At 41.1% G+C, this 18,312-nt stretch overlaps 1 protein-coding gene across 1 annotated transcript in view; it reads right to left on the bottom strand.

Annotated features, from left to right (window-relative positions):
* Positions 1 to 18,312, bottom strand: part of F13A1 (coagulation factor XIII A chain) — a 59,442-nt gene that overhangs the window by 3,426 nt on the left and 37,704 nt on the right. The window contains 6 exon segments of the mRNA XM_077181063.1: positions 2,398 to 2,534; positions 5,328 to 5,488; positions 9,529 to 9,816; positions 10,409 to 10,562; positions 11,411 to 11,499; positions 12,275 to 12,378. Of these exon segments, the coding sequence (XP_077037178.1) occupies positions 2,398 to 2,534; positions 5,328 to 5,488; positions 9,529 to 9,816; positions 10,409 to 10,562; positions 11,411 to 11,499; positions 12,275 to 12,378 (933 nt within the window).

Genomic DNA, 18,312 nt, shown 5'->3' with positions numbered 1-18,312 from the left:
GCGAGGGATTATCTGAATTGAAAGTGAAGAAGTAATTACAGAAGTCTGCTGTGCAGACTTCTTGAGCAGTTGGGGGTCCAGATTCCCTAAGGATGAAGGTTTTTGGGCCACAGCTTCACAGTGCTCCAGTGAGAGAGGGTAGCACTACCATCTTTGTTTTATAGTGCTATCATCTCACTGCATATATATATGTGTGTGTGTGTGCATGTGCAGGAAGACAACAGCTGTGCTGGGAAACCAAACCTGCCTTTCCCTGTCTCTCTACTGTCCTGTTTCTAGAACAAGTTGCTTCTCACGACAGATGCTAATACTAGCTTAGCTCTGACATATAGAAACACCCAAAATTACTTACCTACTAGTGTGAAAGTATGCTTGGCTATAATTGTTTTAGCACTATCCATCATTGTCTGGTTAATTCTCATTTGTCATGCAAAGACTATGCCCTGAGTAAGAATTGCTGCTGCCAAAGGCTTTTCCATAACTCATGCTCCTCATCTGTCTGAGGCTAATAGCTAAATATCAATATCTTTATCTATATACAGACTTTATGAATGGTCAAGACTGCAGCCCTGCAGCCACTACATTGCCAGAATAATGTTGTATCAGCTAGGTCACACACGATCAGTTTTTTGGAGCCACTCAAGTGATACAGAAAAATTACCTGAAAAGTACACAGAGGCCAAAAACCTTATCTCCACATAGAACTGTAACAGCTCCACCCCATATGTACCAGTCCCTGGCAAATAGGGAAGTGTTGAAAGGGTGGGGAAAGCCTAGAATGTGTTCAATTCTCTTTGCAAAAGGAGTAAGCCACCCTGATCTGATGTTCCTGGGAGAGAACTCAGTGATGAATGATTCTGCATAATATGCTGAGCCATCATCACACTGGAGCCATTTATCACTTTGAATGCATGGAGACAAATGTGATTATTATTTAAATAAACTACAACTGCCCCTCGCTCTGTCCTCCGTGTGTATCACCTGCATCCTACATTCATCTCAGAGAAGTTAAATCTTAAAATAACTAAGCTGATCCATTTCCATTTACAATGTTGCCAAGGGCATTACTGAAAAGGGGAAAACATGGTGACTCTAAGGAAAATGACATGTGTTCTGTGAGTAATTTTTCTCCCCTAACTCTTATGCCTTTGATGCACCTGATAATTTCTGCATCCTTGAAGGTGAGGGCAGTCCCCAGCAGCTTTTGGATTGAAAAGGATGCAGAACAACAGGGGAGGCCGGCACAGCTGGGCAGCAATGAGGGCTATTGCCACAACTTGTGCAACTCTTGTGGACCATGCTGAGTCATGCTCAGCAGCACCTGTGACATACCTTGTGCACAAAGCAAACACAGTATGTTGCCCTTTCATGGTTATTTTTCTATCAGCTCTACTCTGGAGATTGGTTTTGATCTTTTTATCCCTGTCCCAGGTGTAGTCAGGATCAGACCTCCCCTGCTGGCTGCAGAGGATGCTGACAATTTATGCAGCTGCTGAAGCACAGGCAATTTCTCAAACTTCTTTTACACACACCTGGGGACCATCAGCTCAGGCCATGATAGATACTAAGCCCAGATAGATAGATGCCCATAGCCTCAAAATTTTCCAAGTTTCTCTGTTATATACCCTTGGCTAATTCTAAGCTCATAACACCAAACTCAAATGGAAAGAGGATTTACAACTTGCTTAGCATAGGGGTATCATGGTATCAGTGTAAGGTGTGACTCTGAGAATAATGAAGGTGGCTTTCCTTTTCCTCAGATCTGGGAGTGGCCTGTGCTGGGAACATGCCTGTGTGCCAGGGCAGCCCTGTGCAGTGGAGCTACTGGGGGGAGCTGTGCGCTCACACAGACACTGCAGCTATGCCAGCAGGCTCTGCAAACAACACACATTTTGTGTCTTGACATGAGCTTGAAAAGATCATCTGAGGTACCTGAACATCTTGTATAATCATGATTAACATGGGCAGAGAAAAGCCCTTTCCGAGAAACAGCACAGGACTTGATTTGCACATGCTGAGTGAGCGGCAGTAAACACTTCAAGTGCAGGATAAATCTTCCTCTCTGCAATAGCAGCTTGTAGGTGCTATTGTCAAGTGCTAAAAGTAATGTAATACAGTGAAAAAGTAAACTTGGGCTGCACTGGCAACTGCTCACAAATGCTACCAATTCCTCCAGCCCTGGTACTGAGCAGATGAAATGCTCTCACAATCTCTCTGGATAGCCCAACTTCTACTGACTATTGAGACCTATAGCTCCCCTGTGTATTGGATTTTAAAGTACAGAGAGAGTGTTTGAATTAAATTACTCAGCACAGCATTAGTTAAGTGTCTCTTGTGAGCTTCCTACTGTGAGCAAGCAGGGGACAAGCTCCCAGCTGGGTGTGCTTTCTTCCCTACCCGAACTGCTTTTTTATTGTTCTCAGCATGCCAGGTCCCTCGAGGCGGAGCGTGACATTCTCCAGGGTTTGTTTCAGAGGATTGGTGAATTCCACAATCACAGACATTTCTTTACCAGCTACCAGTTCACCTTTGGTCTGCAAGACAAGGAAAGGACAATGCACCAGAAACTGATAATAACAGATACACAGTACTAGCAAGGCAGAAGAACAGAGCACACAGCAAAATTGCAAGAGGCAAAGAAAGCTTAGTGAGAAGAAAATTGTTGGATGGCATATTTTTCCACCCATTGTAATTTTCCCTCAAACCACATGGCAGATCAAGAGGCTGGCCCTCATTTCCATAGAAAACTAGAAATCTGTATGTACAGTTCTGGAGCTGAGGACCCAACTGAGGGTGAGTCCAGCTGATGGGGTCTCTCTCCCAGACTCTGCTCCCCTCCTCAGGCTCCCCACTAGCACTGAAGGGATCTGCTCAAGACATTAGCTCCAGAAGAGAAGGGCAGGTCGTACTACCCTAAATTAGAAACACCAGGCTATGTTGGTTACACCCTCAAAATTGTGATGCCCATCTTCCCCTTGCTTTTGTATTTTCTTCTCATGCCCTGAAGGGTTTTTAACCTTGCACATGTGCTCTATGGAGGCCTGAAGGCCAGTTTTCCTTCAAACCCTATGTAAGCAAAGGGACAGTATATTTTGCATTGGAAAATTGTAAACCTCCAAACAAATGTGGTTTTAAACAATGGCTACATGCATGGGGATTTGGGGTTCTTTAGCCTCCTGGAAATTCAGCATTTCTCACAGAAAATGTGTACTTATTTTGCTCAGGCAAGGGTTTTCAACTTATGGCTGGCAGATCTTCCAGCCCACTTCATGGTCCATCAACTGATTTAAAGAGCCTTGAGAAAGGTAACTAAGAAAATCAAGTATCTTGTCAATAAATTTAAAGTGGTGCTTTAAGGAAGTATGACATTTGCAAAAAGCAGCATAGATTCTCATCTAAGGGATTACTCTGTGCCAAAAACCAATAAAATAACTGGAGTAAAGGAGGAGATACAACTAAGCTCTCAATGGCATTTGGCCACCTGAATACACAAAAGGACATCAGTGGCATTTTCAGAAGTCTTGGCTCAATTAGAGATCCTATAACCTCTTAATTTCAATTGACCATTTAAGATCACTGGGTGTTAATCAAAATCATCCTGAAGTCCCAGACTTGCAGCTGAGACCATGATATGTATTTGCTGGTCTTATTTTTGTAATCCGATCTCAAGGTTAGAATTTTCTCAACTGTTGAGTCTGAAAATCTCCTTAGACCAACAGACAAAGACCAAAGGTTCATCTGAAGACATAAAGGGATATACATTTTTTCATTCTTCTCTCTCACTCTCACATCAAGAAATTTGGTCAGCCAATCACATCCACCAAGCAAACTTCACAAGAAAACTAAACAGACAAATTATCTCAAATTTCATTAAAAAGCAATAAATCAAAATTTCTTCTATCAATATCTGCTCACACACATGTGCACACACACGCCCCCTTAAAAATCCAGCTTTTGAAATTTAAGTGTATTTTCATGCATCACAAAGAAATAGAAAAGAGAAAAACTTAGTTTTACTCAGAAACATGGGTTTTGGACAACAGTCTACCTATATGCTAAAAATCCTTTCTTCAGAACAGCAGAGAGGATAAACTATTTTGAGGTTGAAAATCTGAGATGATGTAGAAGATGTTCTGTTTAAGTATTGAATTGAAATAATTCTTTACTTTTAAATTTTGGTTATCAAAGACAGGTATTTGAAGTAGAGTTTGCTTGTCTTGTTTACCTCCTCTCTGGAATGCTTAGTATCGAAAATGCAATTATCTGATCAGAACATCATGGTATTTCTAACCATAAAACAGAGTAGATTTTTTGGACAACTTTGATGTAGTCTTGATCCACGTTTCTAAAAAAGCTCTTTTTGCAGTTGCTACATGAATTATTTTATGGAAACCTGAGCACTAGTTCAAATAAATATATTGAGGGGAAAAGTTGGATTTCTTTCAAGGTCCTGAATTTTACAGAGCTGTATTCATACTTATATAAAGTTTCCTGAACAAGTCTTCTGATTTTTTTTCCCTAGTATTAGGAAAAAAGCATATCCAAATTCCATCATTCAAAGCAGATGAAGGCTTGGTGCTTTTGAAAACAATGCAATTTATTTGGATGCTCAGTTATGAATTGAGAAGTTTAAATCCCAGTTAAAGGGGCTTGTTAAATTAATCCCAGTTAAGTTAAAATGCCTTGTCTTTCCCATACAAGCATAGCTAGTATCACAGGCATTGCTCTTCTCCATTTTCATAGGTACCACACCACTGTCTGCAGAAACGCTCCAACTTTTGGAGAACACCACTGGCAGTACATTTAGAGTGGCGGCAAAGCACTGAGGTCCCAAGACATTGTCCTGAATCAGTGCTGCCCATTCAAGTTTGGAGAAACTTTCCACAATACCTGTGGAAGCTCTCCCAGCAAAATCACTTCAATAGCAGTGTTCTTCATTCTTCAGCAAGAGGCCCCTTGTTGTGCTGTGTTTCTTTAAACATAATAGACTTTTGAAGTAGTTAAAGAACTTGAATGACTTGAGTGAGAGATCTCTCTTACCCTTTGAGTTTCTTCAGCTTTCTCAGATCTTTTCCCCTCTTTCCTCCACTGAGATTGTTTCAGCTCTTCACTACCAATGCAGCTGTCAGCCTCTCTCTTCAATGTAGGAACGCTCAATACACTATACAATAATGTACCTGTACACCCTCACACCCTCCAGCCAGCCACTGCTCTATAAGGTCCCTGTTAGATGCTCTAATGTGCATAAACACACACACTCCTCCATCCCACAATCAATGCAACACCCTTGTAGAGGACACATCCCTTCCACCACAACCTTGAGCTACCTTGATCTGCAGGGTGGGAATTTCCAGCATTACCGCCTTCTGCACGGCCAGAATCTTCCCCGTCTCATTGATCCGCGCGGTCACAAAGAAATGAAAGGAGGCTTGCTCCAGCAGGTCACGCATGTACTCGCTCGATTTGATCACAACGTCGAAAGAGCTGGCTGAGGGGAGACACAGCAAAGAAAAAAGGCATCTGAAGCCATCTGATCACTAACTGCTTCTCTCATCATGGCCACTGCCAATTACATGAGTGTCTAGAAAAAAAGGTGGCTTTTGAGCTAAGGAATGGCTTTGATTTTTTTCCCTCAAACTAACTTAATTTCTTCACTACACCATTTCCCCTCTAATTTTTCCCTCTTTCCATTTAGGCTGTGAGCTTCCAGGGGCAAAGGCTGGGTTTGTGCACAGCCCCTGCCCAGTATCCTCAGCATGGGCCAGGTCACTGTTGAAGATTTCTAGGTGCTACCACAAAATAAATGAGCAGGAAAGCTGGAAATACGTATCTATTGGGCATAAAGGTCCAAACCAGCTTTTGAGTGTCATTCCTGTAAATGTTTGTTCTTTCAGTTTACTCCTGTTCTTCTTTTGCCTCTCTTCTTGGCACAGGGATGCCACCAGCAGAGTAACTGGGGGGTGTGAACCCATGCAGGCTACCTGGGAGATCACCTGCTCTCCAGGACATGTCTGGTTATCTGCCTTTGCTCTACATTTGACTTGCCTGCAAAATTTAGCATGAAGGTCTTCCTGTCACCAGCATGCCCTCCAGAGAGCTTTCACATGCTCTCTGACAATAATTATCGAAGGGAACAAGTCCCTGTGGGCTAGACAGTTAAGAAGCAGGGAATCATTAATTTTAACTATATTGAACTGCAATTCCCAGGCCAACAATGGTGTGAGAATGTGATGCAGAGAATCAGACTTGCTAACTAACTGACCAGGCAAAATATATAGACCTCTAGCTCTTCTCTCTATAAACATTCATTATAACCCTAGTAAACACATCAAGATCTCCCAGCTATTACCTGTGATGATTACTGTTATCTGTTATTTGTATTGTATTTGTGACATACACTGTAAACACTGGGATAATTGAACTCAGTTGGGTAAATGACATTCACCCCTTTTCACTCTTTTGATCCGCTCACATCAAAACCAGTTCCTTGATTTGGTTTCAAAGCTATTCCCTTGATGGCCACCTGACCTGGATTTACTAGGCCAGCCTTAAAATTACTTGATGTGCTCCTGCTACCTCCCTCTCACTCTTTATCTTGTGTAAAAGAATTTCCCATAATACCCTTAACTGTAAATTATAAATCAGGCAAGGCATTTCTCATCTGAGAAGTAAATACATAAATAAATTAGTTACAAACCAGGAGAAATTTACTTTACAATGGAAGAAAAGGCAAACTCTTCTGTTTAAATTTAATCACTGGAGGAAAAAAAGAAGAATATACTTCCATTGTCTTAGCACTGGTTGTGCGGATAATTTGTCAGTACCACTTATTGCATCTGGGAAAGCCAAGGGAGACACAGCACTGAGCTGCCTTATAGTTTTTTAAAAAAATAGAGAAAACTAAATATAACTCAGTAGATCCGAGAGCACCTTTGAAGGCACTGGAAGGTTTAAGCTATTCAAATCCTCAAAGATGTTTTCAACCCACACAATTCCTTTAATCATTATTCTGAAAATAATTCATTCGTTTCCTGTTTGAAAACTGAGCTTGCCTCACACTTTCAGTATTTTGGGCTGGAAGAATGCCTTTAATAAATCTGTTTAGCATTGTAATTTTTTGTTACATATATATGTATGTATGTATATATATATATATATGTATGTATGTATATATATATACACACACACACTTCTTGACCTGAACAAATCCTCCTTGGGTGCCTCAGAAGGTACTCTCCCATTACATCCCTGACAGATTGTTCTCACACACTTGCAGATAATCACACTACCTTCCTTCACACTGCCCACCTGCTCAGACATTATTCCTGATTTCATATTTTCCTTCTTTCCAAGGAAAAGGTGAAAGAATTCATGCTCAAATGTCATGTATCACCTTCAGAAATGGAGGAGTTTTTGTCCTGTTACGGAACAGGGTGCCCCACAAGTTGATGCCTGTAGGTCAGATATAAGCAAATCCCCACCTTGAAAAGTGGGAATAACTTTAAAAATGTCTCATTAGCCAGAAGCAGTGATGGGGACATACTCTTGATACACATACATAAAAATCCATGTTCTGGTCTTTCAGGTTCCTCTCCCCAGTCTGCATTCACTCACCATCGCTCAATTCAGAGTTTCCAGCACTATTTCAAGAAGCTTTTTTTTCTTAGCATTTACTTAAATTAGAAAAAATGAATTGTGATGCTCAGTGATGTTTAAAAATCTATTAATTTCATTTCTTGCAGAGAGGAGACAGGTGATCCTCAAAGCACTGCAGAAGCTGTATTTTAGGTAGTAATACCCTACACAGACCTTTGATACAAGAGCAGACATAAATAAGTGCTGAAACCATGCACAAATCACAGCCAGAAAATGTAGCAGACACTTCTCCTACAAGATGACCGAATTTTCCCTCATCAAAGAAGTGGCATAGAATTCAGACCAAGACTATTGAAACGGATTTTTTTTTTCTGTATCTATTCAAGTCTCCAAAAGTTTTGCAGTATTTCAGATTAGATATTTAGTAACTGATGTAAGTCACTATAAGCCCTCACACTGTGTTTCGATAGCGTATGTTGGAACAATCCAACACCCATTTCCAGGCCCCCTGCAAATGATCCACAGAGGTAGAAAGAATCAGCAAGTAGCTCTCAGGGCTTTGTTACAGGCTGGAGGTAGAAATTTTATTAACCTTCACAAGTAGATCCTTATCAGTGGACTTCTACTTTTTGCAGAATAATGAGCTCCAAATAAAATGCGCTGTTTCAGATGATGTTCAAAGTGAGGAAGAAAGCAGTGGATTTTTTTTGTGGCCTGATAGGAACTGTGGTTCCATGGAGACTTCTCACTGAGACAGAACTAATCCTCTTGGAAGAAAGAGGGCTCACAGTGTCTCTTGAGCTGGGATGAGGTAGAGAAGACAGAAAACTCAGAGGTCAGCCAGGATTGCTGTGATCCAGCAGCAGACCCAGTTCAGGAGGCCCATCCTTTGGGCTCCCAAAGTCCTGCCACTCCTCCTGCACTCAGAAAGACTGATTTGCCCAGTAGCAGTGTCTAGAAGGCAAAGTCATGGCTTGTTGACCCTCTCAGCAGGGAACTCAAGTGAAGGATCCTCTACTTCATCTCTGTAAGAGCATGTGGTCATCACTTTTGCTGACCAAGGACACAGGCCCATCTGGAGAACAAGTGATTGGCAGTCACTTGTTGCTAGAGCCTGCTAGGTAGCACTTGGAAGTACAGCTGCTTTTAAACATGTGTTGTAATGGCTAACAGGAAATAGATTATGTCCAAGTTTAAAAAGGAGAACATCTCTCTTTCCTACTTTGAGCAGTACAAAAACCTGCCCACAGCCTCCTGAGCTGGTCTGCCAGGACCTTCTTCTCTCATGAAAAGTGGCAGGATCTCCCTACTGTATTCCAGAGGGCACTAGGAAAAATAAATGGTGCATCTGTAAAGATAACTCACCTTTGGGGCTGCTGCACATCTGACAAGTGTCCCTGCTCTATCGTGGCACCTTCTCATTACATATAAACTTTTTAGATCACTGTAAATATGAAATCCTGAGCCACAGAGTCCTCCAAAGCCAGATATCCACTTGAATCTACTCAGAACTTGTCAGCTTCTACCAGTTAAGACAAAAAAATACATCCTCTTGTCTCTGTACATGACATCCCGTGGAACCAGAACTTCCCCTTCACTTGCTAAAATGCTGCTAGGAAAATAAAGGAATTCAAAGGAAAAACAATACCTTGCAGCTTAACACCTGTGCTCCTTTGAGTTCTTTTGTACAAAAGAACTAAAATTAACAATTCCCAGAGACGCAGCTTGGTGTAAAAGAGCATTTTGCAGGGAGAAACAGCCTGAAGGAAACAGCCTCAGCTTTAAATGACCCTGGTATCCAGCCCAGGGTAGGGAGAGGATCCTTCTGATACTCAATAGATATCCTACCCCTGGCTACTGGAACTGGCTCTACCCATGGGTGTAAACACTGGTGAAAATTAATAACACAGAAAATAACTATGCAAGACTTACATGAAGAGGGTTCCAGTTTTGCACTGAAAGAGTGTTTCTTGAATTCACTTTTTGGGACTCCTGTATAAAACACTATGTTGCCCGAAAAGTAGGTAGTTGCAGTGTAGGAGTTGCGACTCTTGTTCCTGAAAGTTATAGTGACTTTAAAGTCATTGCCAAGGACTGCCTTTTGTGCTTGGAAGTCCATGTCAACATCTGTCTGTGGCTGGTACGTGGTGTCTTGGATACTTTGCTTTTTAACACCATACATCACAGCAGTCTCAAGAGCCAGTCTCTCCTCATCTGAGCCTAGGAATGAATGAAAACCAGATTAAGAAAAGAAACAGAAGTCCAGCATCAGCCCCCCTGATCATAAGGGTATGTCTTCCATAGTTTGTAGTACCTGAAATAAATAGATGAGGACAGTGAACCCTCCTGGGGTAACACCAGCAATGGGAGAACTTGACAGCTGCCAAGGGAGTTGGTGTGAAAGCCATATCAGACAAACTGATGTAGCTGAACTCTTATCAATAGAGCTACACTGGTTTACTCTGTGTCAACATCTGGCCTGAATAAGAAATGTCTAAACATCTGTACGGAAAGCCTTGAATTGTTTTGAATGCTTTGAGTTGCTCCATGACTAGCCTTTATTTTCATTACGACTAGCTTAGTCTAAAGCATTTCAGAATAGTGAAGTTTGTCCTTTGCTTGTGCCTTATGATCAAGGCATCTACAGTGTTTCTGTGATAGAGTTACAAATAAAGAATTCCAGAGGGGACTTTTGCAGCTTTTCATGAAGCTCCCTCAGTGACAGAGGTTTCCAAGTCATCATCCAGGATTTGACTGTCTATGTCTTATATATAAGTCTATGTCCATATAGTCCCAGCTCATTTCAGGTTACCTTCTCGGAACTTGTACTCCTCAGTAATGTCCATCATTCCATCACCTCCAACTTCCTTGGTCACAATCAACTGCCCAATACGGGTTGTGTCAATGTTTTCTACCACTTGGGTTCCATTTTTCTCCATTCTTGTATAGAAAATGTCGCTATTCACCTATGAAATTAAATGAAAGAAGATTGAGATATATGAAAGTAGAGAGAAGGAGTCAGCCTATCCCCCCCAAAATAATGACATATTGACTTGAAGTCCCGCTAATGTCACATCTACATTTCAAGTTTAAAATTAGTCGTATGCTGAGATGCATTTTACTATTCACAGCTCCAGAATTACAGAGAGTGTAAACTTTACAAGGCTACAGAGAGGTCATTCAAAATTGAGGAGCACTACTACACATTTCTTGTACCAAAAAGCTTTAGAAATAGAGAGGAGAATGCTTAATAGCTAAAATGTCTTCATTCTTTTCTGTCCTAAACCATTTACAATTCAATTAGAGAGAAATTTGTCTCACAGTGTTGCAATTCTGGGCATGCCTCCTCTGGTGATGCAAGAGGTTAAAGCTCCAGACCAGGTCTCTATCTCCTTATTGAGATATTTCCCTCTCAAATCTGTCAGCCAAATCACCCTTGTTAGATCTCCATGACCCACTGCAGCCAAAAGGAATGTGGTGAGCAAAGAGAATGAGCAGCTAGAGCTAGGGACCCATTCAGCACAGCTGAATCTTGGAAGGAAAAATGACCACAGCCTGAAGATTCAGTGAAGTCAGAGCAGCTTTTTCTTATTATTATATTGAGGAGCAGAGAGTAGAGAAATCTCTGTCATTCATTAGAGCCATATCATTCCTGCTGGCATGTCAAAACATAATGATGAGATTGTTCTGTGGCATGAAGTATACATGAAGTAACTTCTCAATCCATAAATTGGAGAGCTATCTTCTGTCTTACTGTGGTCTCTCTGATATCACTCACTCCAGTAAAATTTTCACATAAAATTTCACTTTGTACCTCAGCATAGACAAAAGGAGCATCAAATTGGAAGCAAACGTGACCATGTTTAATGGCTTGAACTGAGGCTGGACCACACCTGTACATACCTATGGGGAGAGGAGAGACAAAGTGAGAGACCAGATAAATTAAAAACATGTAAAAATGTTATATTTTCTCAAAGAAAAAGAATTCTTGGTGTTTTACAAAATCTTCTAATAGTTTACAGGAGCTCCTGACCAAGAAGCAAAAAGCTTAATTTTGTTACCAGCCTTGTAGATAACACAGACTCGGGTCTGGAGCAAGCTGGTTATTCAGTACCTTTAATGGCACTGTAACATCCACTGTAAGTCTCAAGCACTTGAAATACGGTTACAGCTGGGTTTGGTTAAAACAGATCATTTTGGTAGGAGTCAGGTACACCACAGGCCAACAAAGACCTTGCTACAAATTTGAGAAGATTGTATTTTGAGGGCTGGGAAATTAAGGACTGGAAAGAAAGACCAGTGACTTTTTTTCTCTCCTACCTACCACCTGCTCACATAGTTCAGTTAGGGCTGCATAAAGTAAGGCTCCTATATAGGTACTCTAAAATGCAAAAAGCCATCTTTGGCAACAGGATCACATCTCTTCAGTACCAAGCAGGACCTTTCTCATGAAGGATTTTGTGTCCCAGGGCATCATGAGCAGTGTTATAATAAGTACAGACTTATTTTAGAGTTCAAAACAAATTAGAAGAGGGCCCTGAGGTGAGTGTGGTTATTTGGTCCAAGAAGTTGTCACTGGTCTTATGGTGCCACTGGCTCAGCTATCGTCAGCTCATTGTTTGAAAGAGAAATCCCAAACATTAGAATGTGAACTAAGGAGGACTTCAAGCAATATTACCATCACTAGTTTCTTGAGGTGTCCCATCAACAACTTGCCATCCTCCGAAACCAACAGGAAGGTCAGGTCTGGTCATCCAAGCTTCATTCCAGCAATGATAATTCCTTAGAAAAGAGATGGGACCAGTATATTAGATTCTTGGAAACAAGCACACAGGCCAAAACAAATCCTGTGTATTTATATCCTGGCATTGCTTCAATAACACTGTTTGTCAATTCAGGGATAAAAATGTTGACTCTTTAAAGAGAACAGATTTTTAGGTCTATAAGTTTGGTACCTAGCTGTTAAAATCTGAAAGCCACAATTTATCCTTGTAGTTTCTTGACTGAAAGTTGAAGAAGGTTTTTTGATTCTTCTAATATGTTCTCAGTGTGTTTCAGAAGATATGCCAGTGTTTGGAGATTGTTGGAGTGTATGAAAAGCTACACAAACTAGAATCCCTTTCCAGGCAGACACCTCCACTTCAAGCAAACTTTGAATTTTCAAGCCAATGAAAGATGGTCTGCTTTATAATTATTCAGACTGAAGCTTTGGCATCTCTTATGAAAAGATTTGGAATCAACTCTGCAACGTACAGTGTGTAGTTTTGTTTTCATGGCTCAAAACAAGCATGCTTTGCTGGCTTCCATTTGGGTTGAGAAAAAGACCCTGCACAGCCTTTCTAAAACTATCTTCAATGTAGATTTCTCGTAAGTTTTTTCCCATGTGTCATGCCAATGCATGATGTCAGAACTCCTAAAAAACACATCTCATAAAACCTACCTACCATCACTGTGGGCCAACTTGCATCTTTAAGGCCCAGGACAGTGACCTGAATTATAAAATTCTGAGAGTAGTTCATCTAGGTGCTCAGGGTTAAAATGCTCTCACCTAGCTGGATGCTCAGGAGAATTAAAAAAACAGCACAGTACCATCACAGTCTGCCCTGGGTGTTTCAAAGATAAGCAGAAAAGATGGACAGATGTTGTAACTTCCAGCAATGCTACCAATGCTCAAGGGAGAGAACAAGCAAGAAAAAAAGATAATCTGGAAAGAAGGTCTTTCAGTAAAGACAGCAAAGTGTTTGAATTTCATTACTGCAAAAAATAAAAGAAGGAAAGAATTGAGAAAGGGGCAATTTTATTTGCAAATTATACATATCCTACAGCAGATCTGAATAAACTTACATCTGTGTAGCTGCTGATATAGCCTCTAGTACACGCAATGATATTAGCAACGAAAATGGGGATTGTTAAACTCTGACCATTTCATTAATAATAGGTGAAAACCAGTATGGAGCAGAGTCAGAAGGATCTGAAGCTTGTCTAACAAGACATTTCAAAGTGGAAATGAAAGCTTGGATCAGGGTAAAACTTGTCAGTTAGGAGAGTTAATGAAGCAGCACTACAGAAAAAGGAATTATTCAAAGAAAATGACACACACTCAGAGAATTTTTGATGCTGCTGAGTAGTCAGCACTGAATCATGCTCACAGAACTTTGCTGAGGGCTACCTGAGATTGGGGACACACTTCGTGGAAGGTGGATATTTGCAAACTGCTATGCCAACATAAGAGAAAGACAATCCCTGCTCTGAAACCTTCACTGGTTCACTTTGAATCAAAGTCAGATGTGTCACTGGCTTTGCATTCTGCGAAAGAAGAACCTGAAGAGCAGGCAAAAGGAAAGGATAATAAAAACAAGGCTGGGAGTGGGGTAACAGTGTGGAAAATGGCAGATCCACTTCAGTTATTTAATCAGGTAACATAGTTTTTCTATATTTTTTTCTATATTTGTCTCAGGAACAGGACCTTGGTTTCTGGTTTCTATTGGTGTATACTGGACACAATAGGATGGCAGTTTTTTTAGGTCTGCTGCCATGCAAATAACAAGTACACATAAGGATATTGAATCTAAATGGACAAAAAGACACTGCTTGTAGAGCAGTGAGCATTAAGAAAAGGAGGATGGGGGAAACATTTGCCTTTCCAAAGGTAGCAGAAACCTCCCTATAGAAGTGAGCATAGCTGAAGAGCTGATTCCATGGCCATAATTTGTTGAACTGATTCTATAATTCTTGTATTCTACAGCAAGCCTGAGACATTAAAGACAGCAAGAATGGCAATAGAGATCAATGTTGTGACCATTAAATATTTACAGAGATAATTACGGATAGACTAAACAAAGCAATGGGGAAATTAATAAAAGATGACTAGGCGGGTTTTATGCCTGGAAGACAATTCAAGAATGGTAGTTCGTATTGCTTATGGGACAGGCAGATGCTGGAAGCAGCTGCTGCCCTTTTATGAGCTAACAAGATCAGGCATTGAGGTTGAAAGGGACTGCTAGGGTCAGGCACTGATAATATTATTGAGAAATTAGAGCAAAGTCATCTGGGACTAAATGGGAGAGCAGAGGTCTCAGAAGGGCTTTCTCCACAGGCCTGGATATGGATGAACTCCCATGGGGTTGGGTCACATCAAGAAAATTTCTGCTGAGATGCTGATGTTGATCTGCTTGGACCTCACAGTAGGAGTGAGTCTTGATTCCCATCCAAGAGAAATATTCTTTAAGTGTCTTTATATCATCATTAAGAAAGACAAGGAGAACAGACAGTACTGATGGCCCCAAATCCGGCCAGATTTATAAAAATAACTTTCTGCAAAGTCTGTGTAATTTTGTATATGTGTTTTGTTGGTGGTGGTGTTGTTTCCTATCCTGAGGGAGAAGACAATCTTTAATAAAAATAAATAAATGTCAGATAACATTCAGAGGGAGCCCCACACTCAGAGATTGATTGGACTAAAAATCCTGGCTCCAAGTATCCCTGAATTCTGAGAGTATTTAAGACCTGAAGACAGATCAGCTCCAGCAGTACAAGGCTAAAGTACAATAGAAATGATATATTAATAAAGAAAAAGAGCTTTGCTTCCAGTTTGCAAGAGATTATAAATAAAAGTGAGAAATGCATTTTAAAAAATCATTATAAATACCTTGAGCTTGTCCTCTTAAAAAAAGAAATAAAAGAGGTATTAAAAATAAAATCAGGGTTAAGACACAAGTCATTTGGAGTCAGCATGTGGGCTACCAAGGAGTGTTACAGAATAATGAAAAGAAAGGACACAGAGGAGAAATGAAAAGAGGTGTATATATTAAGTCATGCCCAAAGGGTTATGTGCACCATGTACTAATAAATGCACTGGGAGGATAAAAGGATGAACAAGGCAGTTAAAAAAAGTTATCAAGCCAGGGAAAAGCAATGTAGGATGGAAGGATGAAATGTTAGTGTAAATTTGCATGTGGATTTCATTGGGACTAGGATGATTTTGGATGATTGTACCCTGTCCTAAAAGAATGCAGGAGAAAAGAGATTAAATTAAGAAGTCATGGGAAACAGCTGGGTGAAAGAGAGGGAAGTAAAAAGAAGTGTCAAAAGTTGGTGGGATGTATTTCATAGATCAGGTTAGGAGAAGGAAAGAAGGGATGAGAGTGAAAATTGTAAAGCATAACAATGATCCAGTGCTGGGTGTGTATGGATTGTGCACTGAGGCTCCCAGTCACTGGCTCTTGTTTCACATATCTTATAGGCAGAGGAGGCTTCAGAAGACTTCTCCTTTACAGATCTCTGAGCCATAAAAGGATCAGCCCCATGAGACATGCTGAGTCCTTCTGTCTCACAGACAGCAAGCAAAACTGCCCAAGGGTACTAACCAGAGTCAACAAGGCAAATAGCAGGATCATGGCTCTGGATCACAGGAGAGTAGACTAACATGTTTAAGGTCCTACTTGGAAGAATACCATGGGAGGCAGTTCTGGATGGATGCAGAAGATGGATGCACAAGAGGTAGATGTTACTCAAGAGTCACCTCCTCCAGACTTAAGTATGCTCCATCCTTGTGTGCAGGAAATCAACCAAAAGTGGCACAAGTCCACAGGGTAGTCCCAATTAAACTCCAATTAAACATAAAAAAGTGGTGTTTAAGAAAGAGGGGGAGAGTGGGGACAGGTGACCAGGAGGAAAACAGAGCCACTGTCTGAGCATGCAGGCACAGGTATAGGAAAGCCAGAACAGGGCAAACAAAGTATGTCGAGGGACATGTAGAGCAGCAGGAAATGCAAGCAAATCAGTGTCAAAAGGAAGCCCATAGAATGTGGCTCTGCTGTTGAACACAGCAGGCAACCTGGTGACAAAGGATTAGGAGAAGGCATTCAATGTTTTCTCTACCTTGCTTTTTACTGCTAAGATTCGCCCTCAGGAATCACAGCCCATGAAACCAGTGTGGAGGTTTGGAACATTGAAAACTAGACAAGTAACAAGATAGAGAACAGTTAAACAAACTGAACACACACAAATCCAATGGATCTGATGGAAAATATGAGGTAATCTCATCAAAAATGCCGAGGGAGCTTGCCAATGTCACTGTAAAACCAATCATATCTATCTTCAAAAGACCATGGTAATTGGAGGAAGTTCCTGCAGACTGGAGGAAATTAAATACTGCTCTACTCTTCAAGAGAGAGGAGTATCCAGGGAGAGAGAGACTTGCCAGCTTCCCTTTGATCTCTAGGAAGGTTATAGAGCAAGTTCTTCTGGAAAACATTTCCAAACTTATTAAGGACTAGGTGATTGGCAGTAGTCAGCATGGATTTACAAGCAGCCAGCTGTGCCTGCCAAACCTCAGAGCCTTTTCTGATTAAACAAGCGACTGAAAGGACAAAGGGGAGACCTACATGGGGGTTGGTCCTTTTGACTTTAGTGTCATCTCCTAGAACATCCTCACGGACAAACCTTTGAAGTGTAGACTAGACAAATGGACAGCAAGATACATTGAAAACTGGCTGAATTGCTGGGATCAGAGGGTTGTGATCAGTAGTGATCACGCCAGCTGGAGCTCAGTCATTAGTTGTGTACTCCAGGGGTCAATACTGGGTCTGACACTGTTCAACAGCTTCATTATTACCTGGATTATGAGACTACCTGTACCCTAGCAAGTTTGCTGATAAAGAAACTGGAAGGAATAGCTGATACAACGCAGACTGTACACAAGGAGAAGGAGAAACTAAGGCAGCTGGGACTGTTCAGTATGAAGATGGGAAGGCTGGGTAGGATCTTATCATGTGTATAAATTCCTGGTTAGGGAATTGAGGGAAAGAACACAGAGCCAGACTCTTCTCAGTAGCCCAAGGACAGGACAAGAAGCAATGGGCACATACTGAAACACAGAAAAATCTGTGTGAAGATCAGGAAACACTTTTCTTACTGTGAAAATGTTTGAGCACTGGCACAAGTTTCCTAGAGAAGTAGTGGGGTGCCCATCCTTGGAGATACTTGAAGCCCAATTGGACACAGACCTGAGCAACCTTCTCTAGCTGACGGTGCTCTGAGCAGGAGGGTTGGGTGACTTCCAAGGGTCCCTTCTAGTCTCAACTACTCTGTCTTGCTGTGACACAAGCATCACATGTAAATGAACCTGCTTTCCTTAGATTTCCTCTTGAATATGGAAATCACATAAAAGATGTCACAGCAACAGGTTCAGTCACTTCCTCCACCACATAGTGGGTTTATTGCAGTTTTAATACAAAGACTTCCAGAGACTAGGTTATTAATGAAACATGCTGATGAGCTGCTATGCTAATGAGTTGAAGATCTCATTGACACAAGTCAGGTATATTAACATTGAATAGGACAAGTATCTCCTGAATTTAGGAATGTAGAGGTCACATTCATTTTGGAGGAGAGGCTTGAGGGCCAATATCCCACACAGAGCATATAATCAATATATGCTACACTTCTCCTGTCAGGCAGAAGACAGTAGGAGTTTGAAGAGCCAGTTAGAGGACTGCCTTCTCAAAAAGAATGTGTAAACTCCTCTTGGCCCTAGGGAGTTTCCTTTTTATAAATCTGGTGATAGCATTTCAGTATCTTTTATGATACCTTGACTTGTTTCTTTTTCAGCTGAACAGGGTTTATTTTGGAAAGCACCTCTTTGCAACAATGACTGTGTGCACACAATGTAAAACAGTCTACAAATATGGAAACTGGGCACAAGCAGATCAAAAA

The sequence above is a fragment of the Agelaius phoeniceus genome, chromosome 1, assembly GCF_051311805.1.
Source record: "Agelaius phoeniceus isolate bAgePho1 chromosome 1, bAgePho1.hap1, whole genome shotgun sequence".
Lineage (NCBI taxonomy): Eukaryota > Metazoa > Chordata > Aves > Passeriformes > Icteridae > Agelaius > Agelaius phoeniceus.
The sequence above is the reverse complement of the archived record's forward strand: the minus strand, read 5'-3'. Positions and strand labels throughout refer to the sequence as shown.